Source organism: Marmota flaviventris, chromosome 7 (genome assembly GCF_047511675.1).
Source record: "Marmota flaviventris isolate mMarFla1 chromosome 7, mMarFla1.hap1, whole genome shotgun sequence".
Lineage (NCBI taxonomy): Eukaryota > Metazoa > Chordata > Mammalia > Rodentia > Sciuridae > Marmota > Marmota flaviventris.
Window position 1 is genome coordinate 13,224,073 of NC_092504.1, and position 25,382 is coordinate 13,249,454.

The 25,382-nt window shown below is 31.7% G+C and overlaps 1 protein-coding gene across 8 annotated transcripts in view; it reads right to left on the reverse strand.

The window, feature by feature from the left end:
* Lcorl (ligand dependent nuclear receptor corepressor like) overlaps positions 1 to 25,382 on the reverse strand; it is a 140,112-nt gene that overhangs the window by 12,650 nt on the left and 102,080 nt on the right. For 2 of the 8 annotated variants that reach the window (XM_071614180.1, XM_071614181.1), the window contains 2 exons: positions 18,728 to 18,821; positions 6,027 to 10,828 (listed from right to left, as the gene is read on the reverse strand). The exons of 1 other annotated variant lie outside the window; for it this stretch is intronic. In XM_071614180.1, the coding sequence (XP_071470281.1) occupies positions 6,027 to 10,828; positions 18,728 to 18,821 (4,896 nt within the window). Of the gene's footprint in view, positions 1 to 6,026; positions 10,829 to 13,266; positions 17,395 to 18,727; positions 18,822 to 25,382 lie in introns of those variants that run through there. 5 more of the 8 variants (XM_027939213.2, XM_027939206.2, XM_027939172.2 and 2 more) reach the window with 4 other exon arrangements.

The window sequence follows — 25,382 nt, forward strand, 5'->3', positions numbered from 1 at the left end:
CTATGTTAGAAAATAGCTCTATACTCTGTAATCACTACTAGTATGGTGAATCAACCAGATTACCTTTCTTCAAGTTGTACTAATTACGTTAGCAAAGCAAAACCAACTTGAAATGTTTAGAGTGGTTCTTACGTTTCTCTAATATCTAACTCAATGTCTGGTAAATCAAAAGAAAAAGTATTCACTGATTGTTGAATAAACTGAATGGTTTCCTATGAAAGATATGGGATATTTAGTAAAACAGGATACCTTGAAAACACGGTAATGTTGACAAAGCAATGGAATACAAAATGTTCAAGAAATTTCCTTAAAACCCCATCAAGACAAAGATGATCAAAGTAGCTGTTTTATATTTTAATGGCATTATGGCAAAAGTTACAAACTTTTCAAAGCCTACAACTCTCCTGAGGAAATTATAATAGAGAAAAATTCAATTGCAAACAGAATGGATTTTAATTAAAATACCTAATTAGAATACTTGAAACAAAAAAGTTTTAATAGTTTTATTTATGACACTGACACTTTTATATGAAGCCCACATAAAAGATATGTTGATGAATTAATTTTATATTCAAATATCTTCATTTATTGAGTTAAGACTATGGCTACATATTTGAGGAGATACCAATTGATCTTATGTTTCTCTAAATTCACAGTCAGCTATTTTCTCATAGTTTATACTACAGACAGTAAGACCTTCTAAACTTTCAGCTATCACAGCTCTCCCTCTCTTAAAATGAAAAAAATTTAATAAGGAAAAATAAAACAATGATCAGAATCTGATCATTCCTTTGAATGCAGAATGTTAATTTATGTACAAAAGGACCAAATCCAGTATATAAATCAATTTATATTTTGATAGTCATCTATATTCTTTCTGGAAGTATAATGATAAAAACAGAGAAACTTAGCAGGAAATTATATATAGCAGCGTTTCCAGTTGCTTCCCCAACTGCTCTATGGCATACAAAAAGTTGTGATACATAAAAAAAAGTTTGGGAAATACAAACTAACATGCTAACAGGGCACTGGAAATCAGTAAGAAATGGATCTTATCCCATCTTGAACTGCTATACACAAAGCATCTTGGGGAGCTAGTGTCCCCTAAAATCCATCTTTGGGATTTTTGTGAGGTAAACTAGATGAAGGTGACTTGAATCATCTAGAAATATTTTTCTATCAAAATTAGAGTATCATTTACTCTGTGCTTCATAATTTCTTCTATTAAATAACAATTATGATGTTGAATAACAGTACAGGAAGAAACTCCAAATTTTATACAATAATGTCTTTAAGAATATTTTGTCCAATAGGTTGCTTGTATCATACAAATTTAAAGGAACATTTGTGTTCAATTTTCAGTAAATGTGGTAAAATGTTCATAAGCAGGACTGGAGAAGGATATATGGTCATTCTTGATTTTGGGTATTTGGAGTATGGTGCTTAATGCCCATCAGTTATATACCCGTGTGAAAACCAAATTATGAATGGAAAAATGGATATTCAGTCTTTCTGAGGGCAGAATACAAAAGGAGAAGCTGACAAACTGAACAATTTTTTCCTAATCATCTTAGAATCTAATTCAAAGTAGCAATTAAATTCTGAATATTTATAAGAAAACGTAGCATTTTACATGAGCACTTTTAGTTTATTGCAATTTCAAGTCCATGTTGGGTTATTTAGTCTTAAAGATTTTCTCATGGGTGTCCAAAATCAGTTTATTTACTTCCAAATACTTACCAATTAGAAAAAGGCACATGTTTACTTGAGTGACTTAAAAGATACTGATACTAAAAAAGGTCTTTGTTATTATTTTCAATAATCATGTTTAATTTTAGGTCAGTATCACATCAAAAATGTGAAACTGACTCATTCCTCCTATTTCTGTCCTCTATCCCCAAATCTGTATTTTGTGCTACTATTAGAAAAGATAATCTAGAACTCAATTCTGATCATGTAGCTCCTCACTATTCAAGGAATGAAGGTTATATCCTTGACTTGATCTCTTTGTCCTTCTGTTATACCCACATGGCAAACCCAACTATTCTTATACCTACAGGACCTCCCACTAGGGTCCAAGTTTATATCCTTGCAGCTGAGATAAAACCCACACAGCCATACAATGCTGTATTTCTCAAGAGAGTTTATTTCAAACTCTATCCATATTTCCCAACACCCAATTCTCCCATACTTACTATTAGAGCACCTCTAAAGTCCTAGCAGATGAACTCTAATATCTCAATATTCTATTAATTACTGATTTGCATCCCTACATATCATTCCCATTATTCTCTCAAGAGACAAGTGAACCTTCTGGCCAAGACTAATCTCTAGCAATGCCCCAAGTCCTCTCCCTGGTAATCAACTTGGTGGTGTCTCTTCTTTCCTACTGCTTGCCATCACATTTTTGAATAGTCAACCTTTCCCCATTGGCTTTTTCCCAGTGACCCCCTAAACATTTTTTTTAAACCCACCTTCAACACCATCTTACTCCAGTAACCTTTCTATCTCCTCTCCATTTGTAGGCATTTATATTTTTTTGTGCTAATTTTCTTAATTTCCTCTTTCTCCATTTAATTATGAAGCTCTGAATTAGACTTTGGGGTTCTGCTAAATCAACTAAGCTAATCCCTTGATTCAGTGAAACTGCTTCAGTCTCATCTCAACAACTCAGATTCCCTTCTTAAAACATTTCCCTTTAACTCTCTCTAGGATTTCCTCCTTTACTTAACTATTCTCCTCAGTCTCCTTTCGCATACATCTTTTTTTCTTCCCTTCACACTTGGAGCTCTGAGATCCTAGGTTCTTTTAATATTACACTCAGTAATGTCTTCTAATGATGTAACTTAAATTTTTCTGACTCCAGATTTTCCAGCTTAGCTCAGGCCTCTTTCCTAACCCACAACACCTGCTTCCCAAATGTCATTTCTTGGATATTGCACTAGATACTTCAAATCTCTTATGTCTAAAACTGAATCCTCTGAGGGTTCTCTTATATCTATCTCACTTAATGTTGATCTCCCCAGATGATCAAGATAAGAACCTAGATGCTATCCTTTATTTCTCTACTCTGTAAAATATTCTATTTTACTTCACAGATCTTTCTCAAATTTATTCTTTTCCATTACTCCTACTATTAGGGATTCAAACATTTTTTTTTCATTAACTAATGTTAACCTCAAAATTTGGAACATGTTTCCCTCAGTAGCTTTTTTGTTTATCATTCCCCATTCTCAAACTCAACCAATCCATGATTCCTATTTTATATCTCAGCTCTGATAAATCACTCAATTCTCCAAAAAGCCTACTCTCTTGTATCACCTAAATTTTCCACAAGCAGCTTACTCTGCCTGAAAACCTCCTTCTACCAGCTCTTAATATTTGGGCATCCTTTGTTTCCACTTATGTGATAACGTATAAATCTTTGCATTCAGTTTTCCTTACATGTTCCTACAGTTCACCTCTCTCTGGTCATGACACCCATCCTCCTACTGGGACTGGCTATTCATTTTTCTCTCCCCCATGAGACAGTAAGCTCCAGAAGAACAAAAATCATGACTAACCATTGTATTCCCTTAAAATATGCAATATCCTGCTTAAAGACATGAAGTACACTCTACTTATTGGATAAATAAATATTCTGGGTCTTGTTTTCTCACTTAGGGAAAATTCCAAACCTTCCATAGTGACTGAAAGTGTATTGCAGGGATTCATTAAATATTTGTTAAACTAAGAATAGGATGGAATTTCATTTTTCTTTCTCCTCTTCATGTCTATGCTTGACAAAGAGCAGTACAAACGTGGTAAAATAGAAATCTAAAAACTCCTATGTATTAAACTATATCTGAACAGTTAATAAAAATGTATAAAATAAGACATTCATGGTAGAAACAAAACTTTTCACCAACAGAAATATTTCAAAATTCATTATATACATTATCCTAGGAAATTTTCCAGAAAAGTCCCATTGTTAAAATTTTATCTATTAAGTTTTCATTTGCTATTATTCTACAAAGAAGAAAATCACACATAAAACTAATAATGATCTTTAGTGTCATTCCCAAAAGGTCAAAAAGAAGTATGGAATACCAACAATAATGAGAAAAAAATAATATTATAAGAAAACACTTAAAACTCAGAAAGATATAACGAATACTGCCATAAATACAACCTTATAAAAATAATGTTCTTGTTGATTAAAAAAAGAATGTTAAAAAATAAAAAAGGAAAGTTATCAGTAAAAGATAAATAAAACTTTAAGCAGAACAGGAATTAATAATAGTAATTTTTAAAATAAGATGAAAAACAATTTTTTTAAATACCCAAAAAGAACTTTGAAATTAATTTCAAAAAGTCATAATTAGACAGCTTCCATCTTACTTTTTTAGGATGGGATCATATTTAGTGGGGTAAAAATCAGATTAAAATGAATTTTATATATAATAATTAGGAAGATACAATGCTTAAGAGGCTGAAAGGATAAAATACGGTTCTGTTGTAAAGTGAATTAAAGTAAATTACCTTTGGTAAACTATAACAGCATGAAATGAGGATGATATAGAACATTAAAATGAAACTTTACACTTTATTCTTCATAAAAATACACACATTTTTAGGTGAATTATAAGCTTCTTCCAAAACTCACCAATCAGGTTTTTTCCCTGACATTGTATTTTCTATAATGTCATTTTTAGTTACTTTGAGGACAAGAAACAAAGATCATTCTCTCAATTTTGATTTATTTTTCCTAATGGAGATCTTATTTTGACTATCTTTGACATTTTAATCACTGTATGTTAAATATTTGAAATTTTAATCAATACATACTAGATATTACTGAAAAAGGTATTTTAAAGTTACTCAGTTAAATAAATGAATTTTTAGGCCCATAAAAATCATTAACCTATTAAGGAATTTAATTCTTCTTTTAATAATTTTAATATAAGACCCATACTACTTATTTTAGCTTTTAAAAAAGTTTTAAGTAGGTAATCAGAAAAAAAGCCACCAATACTTCCTCAACCCCCAAAACAAACCACTAAAATATACAATGTAAAGTATTCTTAAATTTCCAAATGTAGCCTGGAATTCTTTCATGGCAAAGAAGTCATCAGTAAGGATTCACATACTTCTAAATATCTTGCATTATCCAGCACTTATTAATAAGCAGAGATGAAAATGGTCATATTGGCAACTAACGTCCCTATCATATTTGTGCTAAGTTCCAAAGATGCCCTGAAGCACCAATATCAGGTCAGTATAACTGAATAAGGAATATATTACTTGTTCAAGTGATTGTTTGTATTCTCAATGTAGCATGAATCCTAACATGCATATGACTCTTCTTCTCTTACTAGGCTGTGGAAAGAACTTCTCATCTTTCTATTAGTGAAAATGAGCTCAATGTCTGAGGTGAAAATAAATATTCAACAAGTTTGCTAATTTATGGAAAAATATTGTTCCTATATTTTAAAAACAAGCAGTCTTAAATAAAGTAAGTTCCAAAACAGTACCAAATGGCATAACAACTTGATGGTGAATTGGAGACTGGTAGCCTAGGATTGCAATACATTATAATCAAAGAGAGTTTTTACTTTATCCTGCAAGATCTAATAGCTGTTATTTATTAAGAGAATATATATATTAACATACAATGTAGCAAATTTTTAGTTATATGGTCATATTAATCTGGCAAACTGCTTTCTGATTTTATATTAGATCAAATGCAAAAGTAGACAATATAACTTTTCTACTAATAATATATTGTAAAGAAGCTTCTATGTCTCTACTAAATATATCTGTATGTGCTTGAAATCCCAGGTATATCATTAATGGGGGAAATGCATTGAAACATTTGGCAGCACCTAACTTCATGAGTTTCATACTAGGTGCCAAGAAATTAGGTTGTCCAAGTATTTTAGAAACAAATTAGAATGGAATCTGCTGTTTCTTTTCTACCTGCTAATTTCACACTTTACTCAAGGCACCTAAAATGAAACTTTAAAATTAAGGAGAGAAAAACTTACCTAGTTGGGATTTTGAAAAATAGTTTGCCATTTGTCCACTGTTGTAAGACTGTCGTTTATGTCTTTTTGTTGACAACTCTGTGGTCTTCCATGGTGGTCTTTTTCTTTTGTTCAATTTGCTAAGAACTTGAGAACTATCAGAAGGATTCTTGTCAAAATTAACACATTTACTTAACTTACTGTTGCCAAGTTGGTCAGCAAATTTATCAGGTAAGGGACTATTTGCTTTAGTATTTTCTATTTCTTTAGCTTGCTTTTTAAAAGAATTTTGCCTAGCAGAATGGGATCTTAAAGTACAGCGCTTTGATTCATCTACATGTGTCAGATGTTTACTTCCACTGTCAACAGATTCAGGAGAGTAAATGATTGTATTTAGCTTAAAAGTATTTCTGTGTTCAAGATAATTGATCTTCCTCAAAAATATTCTACAATCTTTCAAGGTTTTTGACCTCCAATTATTTGGACATACATTTCCTAGTCTCTTTTCAAAATCTCTTTGGCTGCAGTTTGTTCCATTCTCCTTTGCTTCTGATTGAAATTTATTCTCTAAACTAGCATGTGTTTTGAAGTCAGGCATTGCCACCTTCTCTTGCAAAAAGTCATCCCTGATCTCAGGTGGCAAAATACACTGATTACCTACTGCGCTTTTTCCACGGAGTGGGATGTCAGCATTTGTTCCCCCCTCAGTCTTATTTAAAAACTGGTTCTGACAGAAAAATCTTAAGTTCCTCCTTTTAGAGTTCCAATCAACTGTTCCAAGATTGTGCAGCTTTCCCTCTCTTCTCCACCTTTCATGGTGCAACCTCTTAAACTCAGTCCTTTTAAATCTAGCTAGTGTTAAATTACTTTTCACATTTAAGAGTGGAGAACTAACCATCTTATGCAGTATATGCAACTTCCCTGATTTTGAAGGAGAAGAGAGTGCAAATTTTTTAAAGTGCTTTCTAAAGGGGTTGGTATTAAAATCACAATATTTGGCCCCTAATTTAATTCCCTTGGTATTTATTACTTCCAAAGGATTCCGAGCATTTGCTTTTCTAACTAGTGAAAGAGACTGTGTTTCTGTTGACTGCATAAACCAGGTACACAGTTCATTCAAATCATACTTTTTCTGAAAAAGCATTTTTACAGGTGAAACTTCAAGTTCTAAAAGACAAGTCTCCAATGGCTTGGCTACTTTGAAATTATTGTTTTCAATGTATTCTTTCTTTTTATGAGCAAAACTTTCAGCTTCATCTCCACTTACTTGCACCCAAGCATTTGTTATTTGCTCAAATCTATTGTTTAATTCCTCTAATAAGGAATCGCTTGAAGTAGAAGTAGCCCACCACCTGAGCAAAGAGTTTGATGAAATTATAGGGTCCAAGGATACTTCAGAAATGGGCATTAATTTGTTATCTTCCAAACATTGTTTTGCTTTCTTTGCATGTCTAGTTCCTGGGTTATCTTTGGAACTTATTTTTATCCTTGACTGTGCATGTTTTTTCTTCTGATTTTTGCCTTTCTGCATATGGGGTTTATATGATTTATGAAGCAGAGCATTTCTATAAATAAGTGAGCTAGAAGATGCTAATGAATGCAAGAAATGCAGAGATGGTTTTCTGTTCCTAATAGAATGTCTCAAAGGTAGAGTAGCAACCATACTTTTGGATCCATTTTTAAATATGTCAGCTTCAGTGTGCCTTGTTTTATCCATATTATTGCATTCTTGCTCATGCATTTCTTCAGGCAGAGATTTTTCTAATATATTCTCCTGTTGTAAAGGAGGTAAGCAGCTGCTAATACTTACTTCTCTTTCCTGAGGTGAAACTCTATTAATAGTCACAGATATGCCAGAGATTTTAACTTTTGCAGGTCTACCAGGTTTCCTAATTATTGCCAAAGGTTTCTGATTTGGTCGAATAATGTTCTTAGGAGGCTGAGGTACCACACACTTGTTCTTGACAGGTCTAACATGCTCAAAGCCAGACCCCAAGGCCTCTCCTTGAGCAGTCAAACTTGATACAGCACTTACTCTTTTACTCAAGTCAATTTCATGTTCTCTAGTATTTCTGAGACTGTTATATTCAGTGGGAAAATCATCAACATTATTGTTTAATGACATAATATTGCTGTTTACACTTCCTTCAGAAACATGCCTTTTAGTTCTTCTTGACCTTCCATAAATAACAGTTACAGTAATACTCTTTTTATAAATACCCTCTTTTACTTCTGATATGAGAGATTCTGGGCTCTTCCTCTCAGCACTAAAGGATTCATTTTGGCAAATGGTGATGTCTGTTTGATCAGTTTTAGGTTTTGGCGGTCTTCCAATTGGTCGTTTAATCTGTTTCACAACTTGGGGACCTATTTTTTTAGGTCTACCTGGTTTTCTTTTAAAAGACGAATCAACAGCACTGCTTGAATTTCCCTTAGATTCTTCTTGTGGCTTATCCCTATTCAGATCATCTGTAAACACTGCAGAAGATTCTGCGGGTTCTTTTACACAATTGCATTTGTTTAGTTCTCTTTGAAGAGTATCAGTATCATGATTAAAATTGTCATTTTCAAACCTAGCATTTGGGATATCCTCATTTGCTTCTGTGTTTTTTCCAATTACGTGATGCGTTACATGTTTCTCGGAAGGAATATCAGCATTTGATTGCGAGGTACCAACTGAGGTCAATGTATATTTGACTCCTTCACTACTTTTAATCTCTGATAAAAACATGAGTTTGATAGGACTAGAATAGTTAGAAAAAGAAGAGCTTTCAATACCTTCACACTTTGTTGGTACATTTTCAAAACCAGAAATCAAACTATCTGTATCTAAAATAGAAGACTTTTTCTGATTATCAAGTCTTTTGTTATTCAAGTCCATTGGAGGTATCTGCGGACTTTGGATAACACTGCTTAATGACACTGCAGATTTTGATAAACCCTGCCCTTGACATGTCATTCTGCTTAAAATAGGAGTCTTCTCTCGCTCAACATTTTGGTCTTTATCATCAATTTCTATCAATTTCTTAGAAACTTTATATCCTTCTGATAACGGCCCATTATTCCAAGACTTTTTGGCCATACTTATCGTATCTTCCAAACGCTCCACGACAACTTGTAAATTCGAATTCATTGCAATCTTGCTTAGATCTATATTCTGTGAGTTTTCAACCTGAATATTTTTCACTGCATCTTTTTTATGTGTGGAATCAGACACTCTTTTGGCCTTAGGGGATTTTTTGAAAACATAATTGTTCGTTACATATATAGAATACCACCCTGGAGGTACAATATTTCGTTTAGTTCTGTTCAAAAGTCCATCACTTCTCAAAGGAGTTTGAGTACTCTCTAATTTTGGATTCTCCTCGTTATTTTTTCCAGCTGAAAATTTCTCCTGTGATTTTCTTATGCTTATTTTCTCTGCTAAAGTTGTTTTATTAAAGTTTTCTGAAATTTCATCAAAAGCCGAGTTAGTTTCTATACTATGAAGAGGTAGTTGCAATGACTGAAGAGTATAATTTGGTGGACATGTTTCTGCATGATTTTTATCTTGAAAGCATTTAGAATTTTGTACAGGCGGCACTTGGCAATGATGCAATTCTTCCTTGTCTGATGAAAATATCTCATCATTGTGCATCAATTTCCTTGAATTTTTTTCATTGTATTTTTTCCTCATAAAATTTCCATCAAGACTAGCAAGTTCTCTTTTGATCTGTAAAGACTGCCTTCTAATGACTGGTGAATCAGGAGAGTTATGCATTGCAAGTAAAGTTTGTTGACGCTTTCGAAATCTTGTCTGAATAATTTTATTTTCTACCTTTTTATCATGTTGACTGAGTAATTCCATAAAACTATAATCACTGGCCTTTGCATTATGCAAGAGAGATGTTATTAAATTTCCCAATTTAAAATCATTATCTGTATTACAATCATTGCTAGATAATTTTACAAGATTTGTAATATCTGTGGTTTCTATTGATTTTAATTTTTCATTAATGCGATCCATTAAATCTTGAAAAATTACAGCAGTTTCACCTTTTTCATAATTTGGAGTACAATTACCACTGGCATCCGAGAATAAAGAATCAGAGTTACTGGATTTTTTAGTTTTATGTATTTTGACTTCATGGTCACCCTTGTTGCTGCTTATTTCTGCTGGTGTTAGAGATGGAGGCTGGTTAGTACTTGTTTCAAGTTTGTTATTTTCTAAGGCTGAAAGCTCTGAGATGACATCTTTCAGTTTTTCAAACCCTTCAGTCTGCACAGGTGATAACGGTGGGGGTGAGGGACTTCGAGATCTACACACATCTTTAAGATTGACTGAAAGATCACATACTTCCCTTGACAAAAGAGGACCATGAAAGGCTGATTTTGTAGAGTGAATGTTTGGTAACAGTCCAGAACAGCACCTGTGAGAATTGTAAGTATCTGCAATTCCTCTATTCATTACTGTTGTAATGTGTTCAATAGTTACACTTTGGCAAGATAAACAATGTAATTCCTTAATACAGACTGGCAGAGACACCAAACCTGGGCTTTGTCTTTCATTTGGTAAACACCCTCTTTCTGCCAGTCTATATTCACAACTACAGAACAGACCATGTAAATCATCTTCAAATAGAGGCTTTTGAGATTCTGAAGACACAGCACATGATGTATTACAACAGCAAAGAGAAGTAGCATTCTGCTCTTGGACTAGAAATTTCAACATAGCCAAAACTTGTTGCTGGTGATGTATGCACAAAGATTCCAAAACTTTGCTTAATGCTGATTTTCCTTTTTCCATTTTAGTAGCTTCCTCTGATTTTGCATCAACAGTTGAACTAAAAATAAAAATCAAACAAAAAAATGAATTACAGCAAAAACACCACGATAAGGAGTTATAATTTTGACAGAGTTTGAACAAGATATTTTGGTACTGTTGGACTCCTTCCTGACACCTACAGAGCTGCAATAATGACATCTCGATTATGGTTTAGCAAAAATATAAGGAAGCACAAATAACATAATGTCCAATGACAAAAGTATAGGAGTCAAAGCAAAGCCCTATTTTTGCAATATAAAAGCTGATAATTATACTTATATTTACATATTGGTAATATTTAGTGTTTTGGATATATTAACATTAAATGTAAAGAATTGAGAAGGAGTTAAAATTTTTGTAAAGTACACATTCTGTGAGTTATTTTGACAATTATCTATGTTAGTGCAAATAAGGAAAATAAAATGTAGGAGTATAATCTTATCTTTATTTAAAATATTTTTTCAAATGCTAAAAATGAAATTGTTAAGAAAAGAGAGCTATGTATAGTTACAAGGAAAATTAAGGAATTTAGATTTAATGTAAGTAATAGAATTGTCTTTTCTGAGATTAAGCTGCATTTTTGCCTAATAAAAAAATAAACAACTGGAAGCTATTTATAAATTAAATCTATTTTTAATTGATTTAAATACTACAGTAATTAAAGGAAAACTAAAGGCATTACTTACCTAATTATTAAATTTCAAATGCAGGAAAATGCCCACTGCAGAAACTAATATACATCTAAGCTTAATGCCCAAATTGCTTATCAATTAATATAAGTCTATGAAAAAAATCTTTTTAATCTAATACCAGCAGCAAGAAGAGTAAATGTATTAAAAGAATTCTGTTTCAGAAAAGTATCTATTTTTATTAAACATATCACCAAACTCTGTACATGAAAATAACCTTCCTTTTGTGATTTGTTATGTATGTAGTTAAATTCCTGATTTATACAAATTTTATTTAGGGTTGGTACAGGGATATACCGATAGTGTTCCAACTGAAGAATGTAGTGTTTTAAATAAAAAATTATTATGTTGGTGTATTAATACAAACTAAAGAATTTTTCTTTTAAAACAAAAGGTGGAATTAGTATTATTTTGCTCCCTAAAACTGGCATAACCTATTTCACAGGTAAATGTGCAATATTTCATTTAGATTTCATTAAAATAATTTGCTATAAAAAAGCCATCAAAGAGAGATGTGAATTACAATAAAACTTCTTATGTCTATTGCTGCCTCCAGATAAATAAAGCATATAACCTCAGATTCTGAATTTTCCTTCTGTAAATAATTTGCTTTGTAAATTGTGTCATATTTGAATTGTACAATGGAACTGACTCTCAGGATTTAAAATCAGAAAGTTCAAAACAAGCGCAAAAGCATGAGGAAATGATAGGTATTAAATATTGATATACTCTATCTAGCAAACTAAAACTTTGTCATAAAAGCAAAAGAAAACCCAAAATATCCTAACAGATGCACTTCAACAGTTTCTAAAGCTACATTATGTAGCCTATTAATCCTGTTTGTTAACTAATAATGAAAGGGAGGATGTTTGTTAGAAAAATACATTGCTCTGTATCTTAAAGATGAACATCCTTTTGTAACAGTTCCTGAAATGCTCCAAGGCATTTTTCTATTAATGAAGTTAAATACAAAGCTGAAATAATTTGGGGCTGTGGTTAGTAGAATGTGAGCTTAGCATGTATGAGGCCCTGGGTTCAATTCCCAGCATCAGAAATAAGTATGTCCTTAAAAAGTAGGAACAATCAAAATGAACAACTAGGGTTAAGTAATCTAAATAAAAACATTATGAAACATCCAAACATTATGAAAACCACTGATTTTTATAACCATTTTCTGACATTCCAAGGAAATCTATGCTTTAGAAGTAGAATTTTCTAATTCAGCTCATTCCTTTTAATGATGCGAATTCATATACCCCGGTGGCCAATAATTTCCATCTGGTGTCATATGAAGAATAGCTTAATACAGGTACCCATTAGATATTCAGATATTAGGCTGTATCTTATATTATCAGGGTGAATAAGTTTTCAAATTATAGAACTCTCCAATATACTTATTTGGCTTTAGTTTTTTTCTTTTCCTGGTTTCTTCCATCTCAAAGAAAAACCTAATATGAGTAAGTTGAATATACACAAAAGTCTCCAATCTACAATTTTTTTCCCAAGTGATTAGAGGCCCTAAACTTATATTTTTCATAGAGCCCAGGTTGTTCTTCATGTCAAATTTCTTCTAACTTTTCCCTGTTTGACATAAAAATGAAAACATCCTGCCTACTTTATGTTACTACCCATTTTTCCATTAGAAATTTATTTTTGAAATAATTCTTCAGAAAAAGTCAATTTCTAATTTTAATAAAAATCCCTTCCTACAGGGAATCAAAGAAGTCAGTGTAGTCAAATTTTTCTTTTGTTTTTCTTCTTTCTTTTACTGAATGAGTAAATCAATCACACGCCAACAGTGTTGTAAATTTAAGTGCAAAAGCATTGAAGTGCTTTACTACAAATTACAACCTAGAAACACGTTAACTGAACAATTAAAATTCATACAATCAGATTTAGATATATAACAACACAAAGTAGGAACAGAATTACAGTACATTTACAACACAAGACAGATACATGAATTCATTAGAAAATATTGTAATAAATAATTCATGAATTATAGTGCAATTGATTTATGCATAAATATAACTAATTGCCTAACAATCAGTTTATATTAACAAAATCTGTCAAAATCAAGGCAGCCACAGAGTTTTACTAAATTACTGCGACAATGGAAATACTGCAATTAAAAAACAAATACAAGTATTTGTACTGTAAACAACTAAAAAAATCAGTCTCACTAAAGTTAGTATACAATTTAATATAAAATTGTCATTAGCTACCAGAAATGGTTTAAACAACTTTACTGAGCAGTAGTTTTCTAAAAACAGAGGCACTGTTTTTTCTTTTCCTTCTTTTTTATTTTAAATATAAAATACTTGAGGAACATTCAAATAAGTAGAAAGCACATAAGGGTTGCTTTCACTTTCATTAAAAGTCTGCTGAAACTGGATTTTTCAGAAAATTGTCAATTAAGTAGTAACTGGTAACTAAATTTATAAAGTACTTTGAAAGTTTAACATAAAGAACATCTTACTAGAACCACTGGGGAGAAGGGGAACCCATAAATTTCCCTGCCTTTCCTAGTTTGTATAATCAAAAAGTTAACTCAATAATAGAAACATTTTGTTTCTTTTAAGTTATGGGTTGATCATTACCTATAAACTATCAAAAAATATTTTAATTTACTATTTCTGACCAAAAATAAATAATACAAGTACTAAAATGCTGCAAATTAACTATAATATTACCTATAAAACTACTGATCACTGTGAAGTCAATAGCAAAATGATCCCTGATTTATGAATCCTGTAAAGTTTTTGGTCAGGTCATCTTTTAAATGATATAAAAGTGTTCTGTAAATTTCCCTTTACTATAAACTTCTCAATCAATTTATTAATGTAAATATAGTGTGAGGAATAAAAAAGCTCAATACAATATAAATATTATGTAATGCATTCGAGCCCCCAAAGTTTTGCAAGTAAAATTCTGTATAAAGAGGTCAATAAAATTGTTTTGAAACATTTACTTTAACTTTGTTTTTCAGTGGGGCGGGGAAGGGGAATATATTAAATAATCCAAGTCTGGCCCTCACAAAATATGGCTTAATTCTTTAAAAAGAAAGATGACCCTGACATCTGCTGTTTTGTAATCTATTATGTATATTTTCTGGGGGGTGGGGGGTGGGGAGAGTAAGAGGATTCATACCCTAGTATGCAGGTGACATTAACAGCTGAAAAGAATTCACTACAGATCTCAGATACCAAATAGCTACTAGATTGTGTATTTCCTTACTCGTCAGTTACTTTAAATACATGTAAGCAGTTTTTAAATTTAATAGCTGAAAATCTCTTTAGTATTACATGTATATGTGATTATTAAATACACACAAACACAAGTGTAAAAACACAAGTATTTGACAAGGTGCACTCATTTTTTAAATTCAGCTGTAAGAATTCTGTTTGAACTTGAAAAATCTGACTTAGAAAAATGATCAGAACCTGAATTTTAACAGAGAAAAGGGGCACTCAGAATTTTTAATGTATAAAGCACAATCCTCATTCTTTATATGGAGGCACATGCTTTATAACATTTTACCTCTAAAACTGCATACTCCATAAATCCAACATGAATACTCTGACCCATATTTTAAAACTGCTATATAAAAATTACTGGTCTCTCTTATGAGTCTAGTAAAAGTTAAAATGCACTGCCCAGCTTCTAACTACCCAATTAGTAGTGAGTTTACATTACTGAAAGTTCAAAACAGCTTCAGTGTTAAATATCTGTAAATCTATTCAAGACCCTGAACAAACTGCAAATTTGGTTATTAGCAAAATGATAATGTATCGCCCACCAAAATGAAATCTGTAATTCATTTTGATAAACTGAAAATGTTTTGAAATGTCACAGCAGCAAATATATTAAAGTTACACTGAGGTTTTTCAATAGTAGGAGTGTGTCACAATCCTTAAACTTTAAAGTAGTCATAACATCAACTAACCAGCACATTTAAACCAAAATTATCATTCTCAAGCTTTTTATGTGCACATTATAAACATGCTCTAAGTTGCATTCCAACTTTCTTTTCTAACCTTACACATTAGCTTATTTTTCAAATGAAAAACAAAATTAAATTATTTTAATAATTAAATTTAAATTACTTTTTGTTCTTAGTATTCCATCTTATATTAAAAGATTCTATAGCTGCTGGGGTTAACTATGTGTCAGGTTTTTTTTTTTTTTTAAGTATATACCTTATAAACCCCAACTTCCTGCTAAATCAACTATTAAATGATAAATATTAAATTTCATTATACATATTTTTTAAGGTTTTCTTTCTATTCCTGGTGGATGCACTTGAGTGCATTTGTATTTTATAGAATGCACTGTAGTGTATTAATACTGTATATATTAATTTTTCTTAGCATGGAGATAGCTGTTTATTTAAACTTTGATTGGTTCTTTGACATACTTATAACAACTTTTAAGTATGTTATGTAAAATTGTTTACAAACTATTAATATCATATTACCATTATAAGATGGTTCAACTGAATGGCTAGAATGTCCTTTCACCAATAAAAATGTTTCACTTGACATTTACTTGTTTTCCCACGCTTTATGCTATTGACTACTAAAGAAAACCTGAATTTCTTTCACCTATTTATACAAGGATTAAATACAAACTATCAGAATTAAGTAAGCAACTATATAATTCTGTCCACAGTGAAAACCCTGAATAAAACTTTTTTTTTTCAAAAGGCATGTAAGTGGTTTTTGAACTGTAAAATTTCATGTCTCCTGTCAAAGTGAGCATTTGTAATTCCCACATGTGTGTATGTAGACACACAAATACACACCTGTGCACACACACACACGCACGCACACACACATACACACACACGTTTTCCTAACAAGTAGTCTACACAGGCTTGCTGTTTTTGCAGCTGCCAGTCCCTGAATCTGTCATGTTATATAACCCAGTGTCTGGTAATCGTAGTTTCTTCTTCGGAGGAGTCTTCAGTGTTCCAGATCTTTCTTTTACCTTGTATTCTAAAGTGCTGTGAGGTACCCCATAAATTCCTTGTGCTTTGGAAACACTCATTTTTCCACTCATTACCATTGCAATAGCCTCTTCCATTATTTCATGATCATATTGCCGATAGCGGCCACGTTTTTTCCTGGGCTGCTTATTATCTTTTCGATCCAATCCATCTTCAGTATTTTCAGAGTTTCCATCAACTGTTCCATTTTTAGAATTAAGACACAAAGGAGAGAGGTCCCCATGTAGAAAGTAAGAGTCAACACTTGAGTGAGTTACAGAACCAGAACACTCTATTTTGTTCTGTTTAGGGAGTATATTTTTCAGTTTTTGGAGCGCTGATCCTTCTAGGACTGAAGAGGTTTTGGAAACTTGATACATAACATCCAGCAGACCAGAACCGTCGGGTTGTGATTTTGAAACAGAACTTACTCGTAGCTGAGGAATTTTTAATTGTACAGTAGGATTTGAAGTTTCATATTGAAGGCTTTCATTTTTTTCTTTAAATTGAGTAACCATTTTCTGTAGAGTTAACTGATGGAGGTAACTGGAAGCTGTTGGGAATTTTAATTCTGAGGTTTCAAGTAGATTGAGTTTACTTTTTTCTGTGCGCTCTGCTTGAGCTCTTGCCCACAAGGCTACTTTTTGCAGCACTGCACAAGTTTCTTTACTGTCTTTATATGAGTAACTATCATTGAAATCTCGAGTTTTGTTTTTAAAAGATGCAGGCTTCCCTGCTGGTAAGGCTTCTAAGTGGAGAAGTAAAGTTTTTTGAGGTATGCCATAAAGTATGCCTGCTTTATTTATGTCCAGTGCTCCAGACTGAATGTCTTTCAAAGCTTTTGAGAGCAAACCATCTGCAAACTCAGCACTTCTTTCCACATAGTCCTCTCTGTTTCTGTGTAGTCTCCTGGATGGATGGAATGAAACGATGGTAAACTGATGCATGAGAGACTCTCACACAGCTATGGAAGGGGAGGGTCCACTCCTTTATTATACTCCTTGCTTAGGTAACATCACTGCTTATGACACTTTTAAGTCTGTGAGATGTGGTAGTTACTCCTTATCAAAGCAAACGTTACAGTCCTGGTAGGACAATGTGTCAATGATACGGTGGCCTCAAGGGGCAGACCTTCCAAGAACATAAAATCCTAACTCAGTATTTGTAAAAATATTCTCATGATGTTGCTATTCCTCTGAAAGATGCTTGCAGAGCAACACTTATAATTTTTATTGGTACAATTAGAGTTCCATTATAAAAAAAATACCCAAATCCTAAAGGAGTTTTTGTTAGTAGAAACGTGACGTTACCGCTAAACAAGTAATAAAAGAGTCAACCCATTTAAAGGAAATTTGTAGCAGCAAGAATATTTCCAAACACAAACATCCCCTATTTCCACAAGACTAATTTTCTTCTAGACAAAAACATAAAATTTGAAACGAGGTGTATTTGAATAAAATACTTTTCTTTTTAGACACTACGAGTTATTTCTAGTATAAATGTTTCAGGTAATTTTCAGTTTCTCAAACAGAAAGCTTATAATCTATTTTATGACTCAAACACTACAGCAGCCTTATTTGAAACAAATGACACTCTACATCTCAGATTGAAATGTGACCAAAAAAGCTTCCTATGTAGTTAATGGGAAGATGTGAAAGTTACAAAAAAAGGAAAAAAAATCCAAAAGTCCAACAGAACAGCATTTCACTAGTATTTATTTAAATTTATTCGATGACAGCTTTCAAAATATGAAAGGATTTTTCGTGGTGACTACTAGATATATTAAATCATTTGCCACCACATCTAAAGCATAATGAAAAAAATATAAATACTATAAACTAGCTTTAAGAATTAGTAAGTAAGTATAGTACTTTTAGAATTTGTTCATTGTTTTTAAAAAATTAAATACTGAAATCACATATTTCCCTTAAAACTGCCTCCTGAATTTTTAATGTAAAGTTTTCTTACTTGTCCTGCTTCTTAGGTTGCATTCTATGATTAAGCTGATAGTTCATTTTAGTAACATGAACTAAAGTTTGGTGATTGTTCTGATAACTTTTCTTTAACAGAAAGAATAAAAAAGAAAGAGAAAGGACAAATGAAAGGTATGAGAGAGACACACTTATGAGTGACAAAAATTCTGGAGGAAAACTATGTCAATACCACTCAGAATATTATTAAGAGTTCTCTGCAAAGATAATTTTACATTAATATTAAATTATATTTCCTAGATATTGCTTACCCAGCCATTGAATTTTCAGAAGAAGGATCACATATAGATGACTCTTCAGATTTTATGCTGGTTTTCTTTGTAGAGAGATCTAACACTCCATCCCCTATAATTTTTGCAAGAGAAAAAACTTTTATATTTGTAATAGATAGGCAATCCTTACATTTTATCATCCCATATCTTGTTGAATTCTAATTTATGACCTAAATTATTAACACTTGTATTTGATATGTGGCCATTACCTATTTGTCTTAAATGGTTTTAGCAAGGACATGACTGGGAAGGCAGTACATAGGAAAGAAAGAGCAGAGAAGGAACTGGCATTGCCAGATGATTTGAAGAAAGTAACAGATGACATATATAATTTTTTTTTTTTTGTGTGTGTGTGTGTGTGTGTAATCTCTTTAGAATCAACTCTTGAATCCCCTTTCCCACAATTTTGTAGTGAACAACTACTTGATTGCTGAATCATGACTGTTTTCCACTAAAGGCTTCCTAGATGGTATTTTGGGAAGGTGGGAGAAATGCAAGTTGTACAAAACAGAAACAACAGGAAATGTGATGAGTAAGAGAACTGAACAATTAGTACTTATTAGGATTAGCAATATGTGGCATATATACATTAGGTAAACCATTGACTCTTTGAAGCCAATGTATGTGCAAGAACTCAGTGTAAAATTTGACTATTTTAAATTACTGAAATGTACAAAAGTTCAGTCTTTGCTTATGTAATATGTTGTAGCTATACCTATGATTATATAAAGACATAACAATAACGTCAGGGAAAATAACCTGTTATAAAACAACCGCTTAAGTATTTGTTACTAAAATGCAGTTATTATTATTATTATTATTTAGTACTGTATTAAAAATTCAATGATTCAGATATTGTTAAGCTGACATGCTTCTGGATCAAAAGAATAAACTATGTATTTGAAACCCAGTGATATACAATACTGTAAATGTGTTTCTACTGTTAAATACATGTTTAAAAATATAGTAAATAATCTGAATGAGTTAAAAGAAAATCAAACCAATTTTATTGTTACTGTGTCAATTCATGTAATACTTAAGTGTTCCAGGGAAATAAAAAGATGAAAACATAAAAATAAAGCATCCTATCTATAATCTCCTTAGAACTGAATAATATTTTGAATGTTTATTTTATATATAGCTGTTTTAGACATCATGAGAGCAACAGTTAAAATAAAAAAAATATTCATTTTCATGATTCTTAGCATCCAGTGAGATTACTCATGCAATACTGCCACCTGCCAATTATGGTCGAGCCACTTAAGACAAAATGCAGAGTAAGCTGAGAAAAAAATGAATGTAGGGCTGAGGAGGCTGCTATTTTATAAAGTGTGATCATAAGTGCAGGTCTCTTTGTAAGATGAATAGAAAAGAGGCTACTATGGCTGGAGTACAGTAATCCAGGGTAAGAATGAGATAACATCAGAAATTTAGGAAGAGGGTACACAGGGCCACTTAGGCAATTGTAAACCTTTCAATTTTATTCTGAGGAAGACAGGACACCAATGGACAGTTTTGAGCAGAAGACTGACATGATTTTAATTCATGTCTTTAAAGGATCAATCTGATGTGGGGAGAGTGTAAGAGAGTAAGGGTCTGAGGGTGCAGTAGGGAAACTTGCTAGGAAAATGCTATACTATTTCTCTTTTATGGATTTTTACTCTGTTGGTTTCCTCTGCCTAAGTGTCCTCTTCTTTCTGTCACTCGCACTCATCCCAATTCTCACCAAATTTTACTCATTATTCAAAGGCTCAGGACATAACTTGTACTTGGTTGATCATCATCCTTTTAGGTTCCTATACCAGCAACATTTACCTGCATTATTTAACAGTCAGCAGAGTGTATTCTATTTGCTTATATACTTACCAGTGTTAACTGAGGATTATTAAGATATGTAAAGGCAGAGAACATGTATATTTTATTTTATCCCTTCTGCCTAGAATAGTACCTAGCATACAATAAATGTTCAATAAATATTTGATGAATAGAAATTTGAACAACTCAAGGAAATTTAGTGTGCCTAGAGGTTATATTGCTTAGACTAGAAGGATAAAAAAGGAGACTGGAGAGCTACAACATACCTGGCATGTAGTACCTTTAAAAACTGTTCAAGTATCTTGCTCCACTTTATCAATACAACCTGATTTTATGCTTGGTGTTCAATTCATCTCAAATCTTATGCTTCTCATGTATCTAACCATAGCATGTTACTGAAAAATGCTGTGTGATGTCATGTTTTTCAAGTTGCAGTACACCTTCCCTTTGCCAAGAATGTTCTTTCCATTTATTCAACTTGCCAGACATCCTTGAAGATCCAGATACCCTCTAGAAGGAACTTATTATATGTTTCCCTGTGACAACAGCATCCTATAACATTTATAACACTATCATTTTCTTATTATGTATTTTTCTTTCCTATGACACTAAATTCCTCAAGGTAAGAAATCTTAATCATTATACATTAATAGTTCTAGAACCTACTAAAAGAAGAAAAGTTGTCTTCTCTATATTTCATCATTTCTTTTGTTCTTTAGCAGTTAAAATTTGACTATTTAAAAGACTTGTGAGAATATCTTTTTCAAAAACTATTACTGCCTCACCCATATTTGTATTTATTAACTTCGATTTTGTTCATGTTTTATGTACAACTTAAAGCATATAAAATAAACTTATTCTACGTCTAATTAATAGTTAAAATTTCATAATAAATTAACAAAATTTCCCCAGTTCTAAACTCTTCTATACTTTTGATGCACTCAATTAAAATCTAATTATTTCCCAAAATAGAAATAATGAAAGAGGTACAGGGAACCCCTTCTTTCTCTTCTACATGCAAACTATGGAAAAGTTAGGTTTTAGCTTTCTAGCTAATATAATAAAAATTTCTTATTCTTTCTGAACCACTACCACACACAGCCCTGGTTAAAGCTCATTTTAATCTGGATAAGCCAGACATAAGCCTTGTTATGCTTTCCCTAGGAAGTCTAAATTATGTACCTGGTGAGCAATGCTTTCATCTTTTTTCCACAGCCCCTTCTCCATATTTAGGCTGCCCATGTTAAAAGTTTTGTTCTAAAGATATTTGACAATAAAGCAATATATTGTCTGTATCTAGTATCATCAAAAAAATAGTCACATTAAAATTCACAATAAAATTTTCAGAGTAAACACAAGATATGTAAATATGTAAATAAATAGTTTTAATGTACATTAAGGATTTTTAGATAAATTTTAGTAATCTATAAAAAAATCACTTTTTTTTTAGCAGTATATCACTTAATATGAAAGCATGTTGTCAATGTCATGTTTCCTTTTTCTACTTTCAAGCCTGCAAGCTTAAGAGCTGAAAAAAATTAAGAAGTTCCCCCAAGGGCTTCTTAATTAGAAAAGTAAAAATCCTAAGGGAAGGAGAAAGACATTTTTGGGAAGAAGAATGGAAAATAAGAAAGATCAGCAATGGGGGCCAAAAGTATTTTCTTGCTCCTGCCGATGATTGACAATCTGACTGGTGATTACATTTGTCAGCATCATACCTTTACAAGTATTTTCTTGCTCCTGCCGATGATTGATAATCTGACTGGTGATTACATCTGTCAGCATCATACCTTTACAATGTAGATACCACATCATATGTACATTGGTTTTTTTCTTTGTGTGTGTGTATGTGTGTCTCGCTCATATATATTATAATATATATACATATGTTATATATATAATATATATATATTATAAATTTATATATATATAAATTTTCCCCCCAAACTATTGAGACTTAACTCCATGGACAAAACACTAAGCACTTACTATGCTCTTATAAGGTGACATAAACAAAAGGCAGAGGGTAACTAGTTCATTCCCACCACTGTAATCTGTCTTCTTTTATTGCAATTTGTTTCCCATTCACCTGTTGGCAAGTATCTGAGTTGTTTTAATTTTTCACTGTCATGAACAATGATGAAATGGACATTCTTCTGAGTGTTTTCATATTATAAAAATTTATCATATATTAGATATATATCTAGAAATGAAAGTGCTATATAATGAAGCATGAACATTTTGAAATACAGTAGATATTTCCAAATTTCAGGATTAAGGAAGAAAAGTGCATGCTATTTATGTGAATTTTTAAAGCACACAAAATTAATTTATGGATGCATAGATAGGTAGTATGAGTGATTGCTTCCATGGATAAGTGAAAGGATATAAAGAGATCATAACTGTATTTCTAGAAATGCTTAGTTCTTGAAGGGTGAACAAATCAGAAGTACATATGAGGGGCTGGGGTTGTAGCTCAGTGGTAGAGTACTTGCTCTGCATGTGTAAGGCACTGGGTTCAATCCTCAGCACCACATAAAAATAAAGATATTGTATCCATCTACAACTAAAATATTATATATATGTGTGTGTATAATTACATATGATTAACAGATTTATTAATTCTAGGCAACAGGCATATGACTATTATGTTATACTTTTCAGTTGGTTTGAAAAATATATTTTTCATTAGGTTTTTCCTAACTAAAAAAACACATTTTATTTCTTAGTTTCAAACTGGGCATTCAGTATCTCAATATACTTACTTCTGATCAAATGCTACTAAAAAGTATTCAGAATTAAAAGACAAGCCAATGTAATATTTCAGCAAGGCCAGGTAATTGTATATATATGTCTGACAGTAATCAGATATAACTTTAAAAATGGACTGGTGTTTGAAAAATTGAAACCAGTGCCAAATTAAGTAATTTGAGTTTCAACATTTGGCTGGTTTTTTTTTGGGTGGGGGTTAAAGTTTATTAACTGTTCTCTCTCTGTATTTTCATGCAAATTTCTGATAAAGAATCTATTCCAAAGAGGGCAACTACTAATACAGAACTCTCGTAATACAGAATTGCTTCCCATTCCTCCAAAGACATCATCCTTTTTCACTGCTTTCTGAGTCTTTTATGCACTCTTCAAAGTTATGCTCTATGCTCCACTGGCCTGGCTAAAACACACATCTTTCAGCATCATATCCTCAAAGGTGATTTTTAATTCCTCCCTAGTTTTCTTTCACAATCTCAAGCATCCTATGTATCCATCTATTCTATACTTAGTATAATTTGCATAGTTTAGCACTATAAGTCCAACAGTGCTATTGGGAGTTAGTAACTATGTTTAGACTCAAAACTTATATTTAATTAGGTAGAAATAACTGAATCATTTTCTCATAACAGTCAAATGCTAAGCAAGGGCCTGGGAATAGTAGTAACTCAATAAACACTTAATAACTGACTCATCGATGCTTTACTCAATTCTGCAACACAAGTTAACTAGCAGATAGCACTGTATATAGCAGAATTTTATTTACTAACAAACGTCTTAAAGTAAATAAACTTTTCTCCGCTAGTCAAAAAATGACAGCAATTCCAAAGATTGGTATCTATCTACCTGGGAGAAAAAGTGTTAACTTTACAGGACACTTCATTAAGTAAAAGAGGCTTTTAATCATCAATTTCCAATTTTTTTAGATTCTAATTATATTAAGAATTTTTTCTTAAAATTTCTAGATTAATGTTGTTTACTTCAAAAAAGATAAACATCAACTGTATTAAAATGTTATTACTAATTTACTGTCTCACAATATTATTGGTCTCCAGTTACTACTCAAGACAAACCATGAAACTTAGTAAATACCTGACTATCATCATGAGTTAAAACAAGCCACATTATCTATCATCAATATTATGTGTATAAATATCAGTAAGGTTTGACACATGAATATTAATAGAATACTGAATATTCATTTATGAACAGTAATAAAGAGAAAATATCACATATATTTTATGTTGACCAAACAAGGGAACATTTCAAATAAAATTCCATAGAAATGCTAAAATAATCATTAGCAATGAAACTTTTATCACAATTATTGCTTAATATTTAGCACTGTTGGCACAAAATTATGTCTATTAAATATCTAATGCTTTTTCCATTATAACCTCTCTGAACACTTCTTATCTACTTCCTTAAATGGATCTTCAGATTCTTTTAGTCCCTAGCAATCAATATATATATATATACACACACATATATATACACATATATAAAATGAACAATTAAAACCATAGTCGCTCCTAGAAAGTACAATAAGAAAAATACAGGTTTCAATTGTTCTTCATTCATTTCCATTTGATTGCTAGGAATTAGTAACTTATATAAAATCTAATGTATATAAAAATATAATACTTCAGTATAAAGCATGCAAAGCACTATATCAAGAATGCTGCATGTTTTAACTTTCGTTCCTACAACAACCCAATGACATAAATAGGTTTTATTAATTTGTACATTTTAATGGCAAACCAATTAAAAGAAGGCTTAATTCAAGTATTCATATTCTATAGTCTGCATTAACTAAACTTCTAACCTGTACAATATTTTTAAAAAACAAAGTATGTTGTTAAGGATAGAATAAACTTGGACTATCAAATATTACTAGTAGGGATGGAAAACTCTTAAAATGCTCACATTCTTCTAGTTTATCTATCTTGTATCTGACATGAAAATTATTGTATATAAAGATGCAACATTTCAATATTATAAATTTTTAAAAAGTTGCAAAAAAGTATATAGTTTAACTTGCTTATTAAAGGTA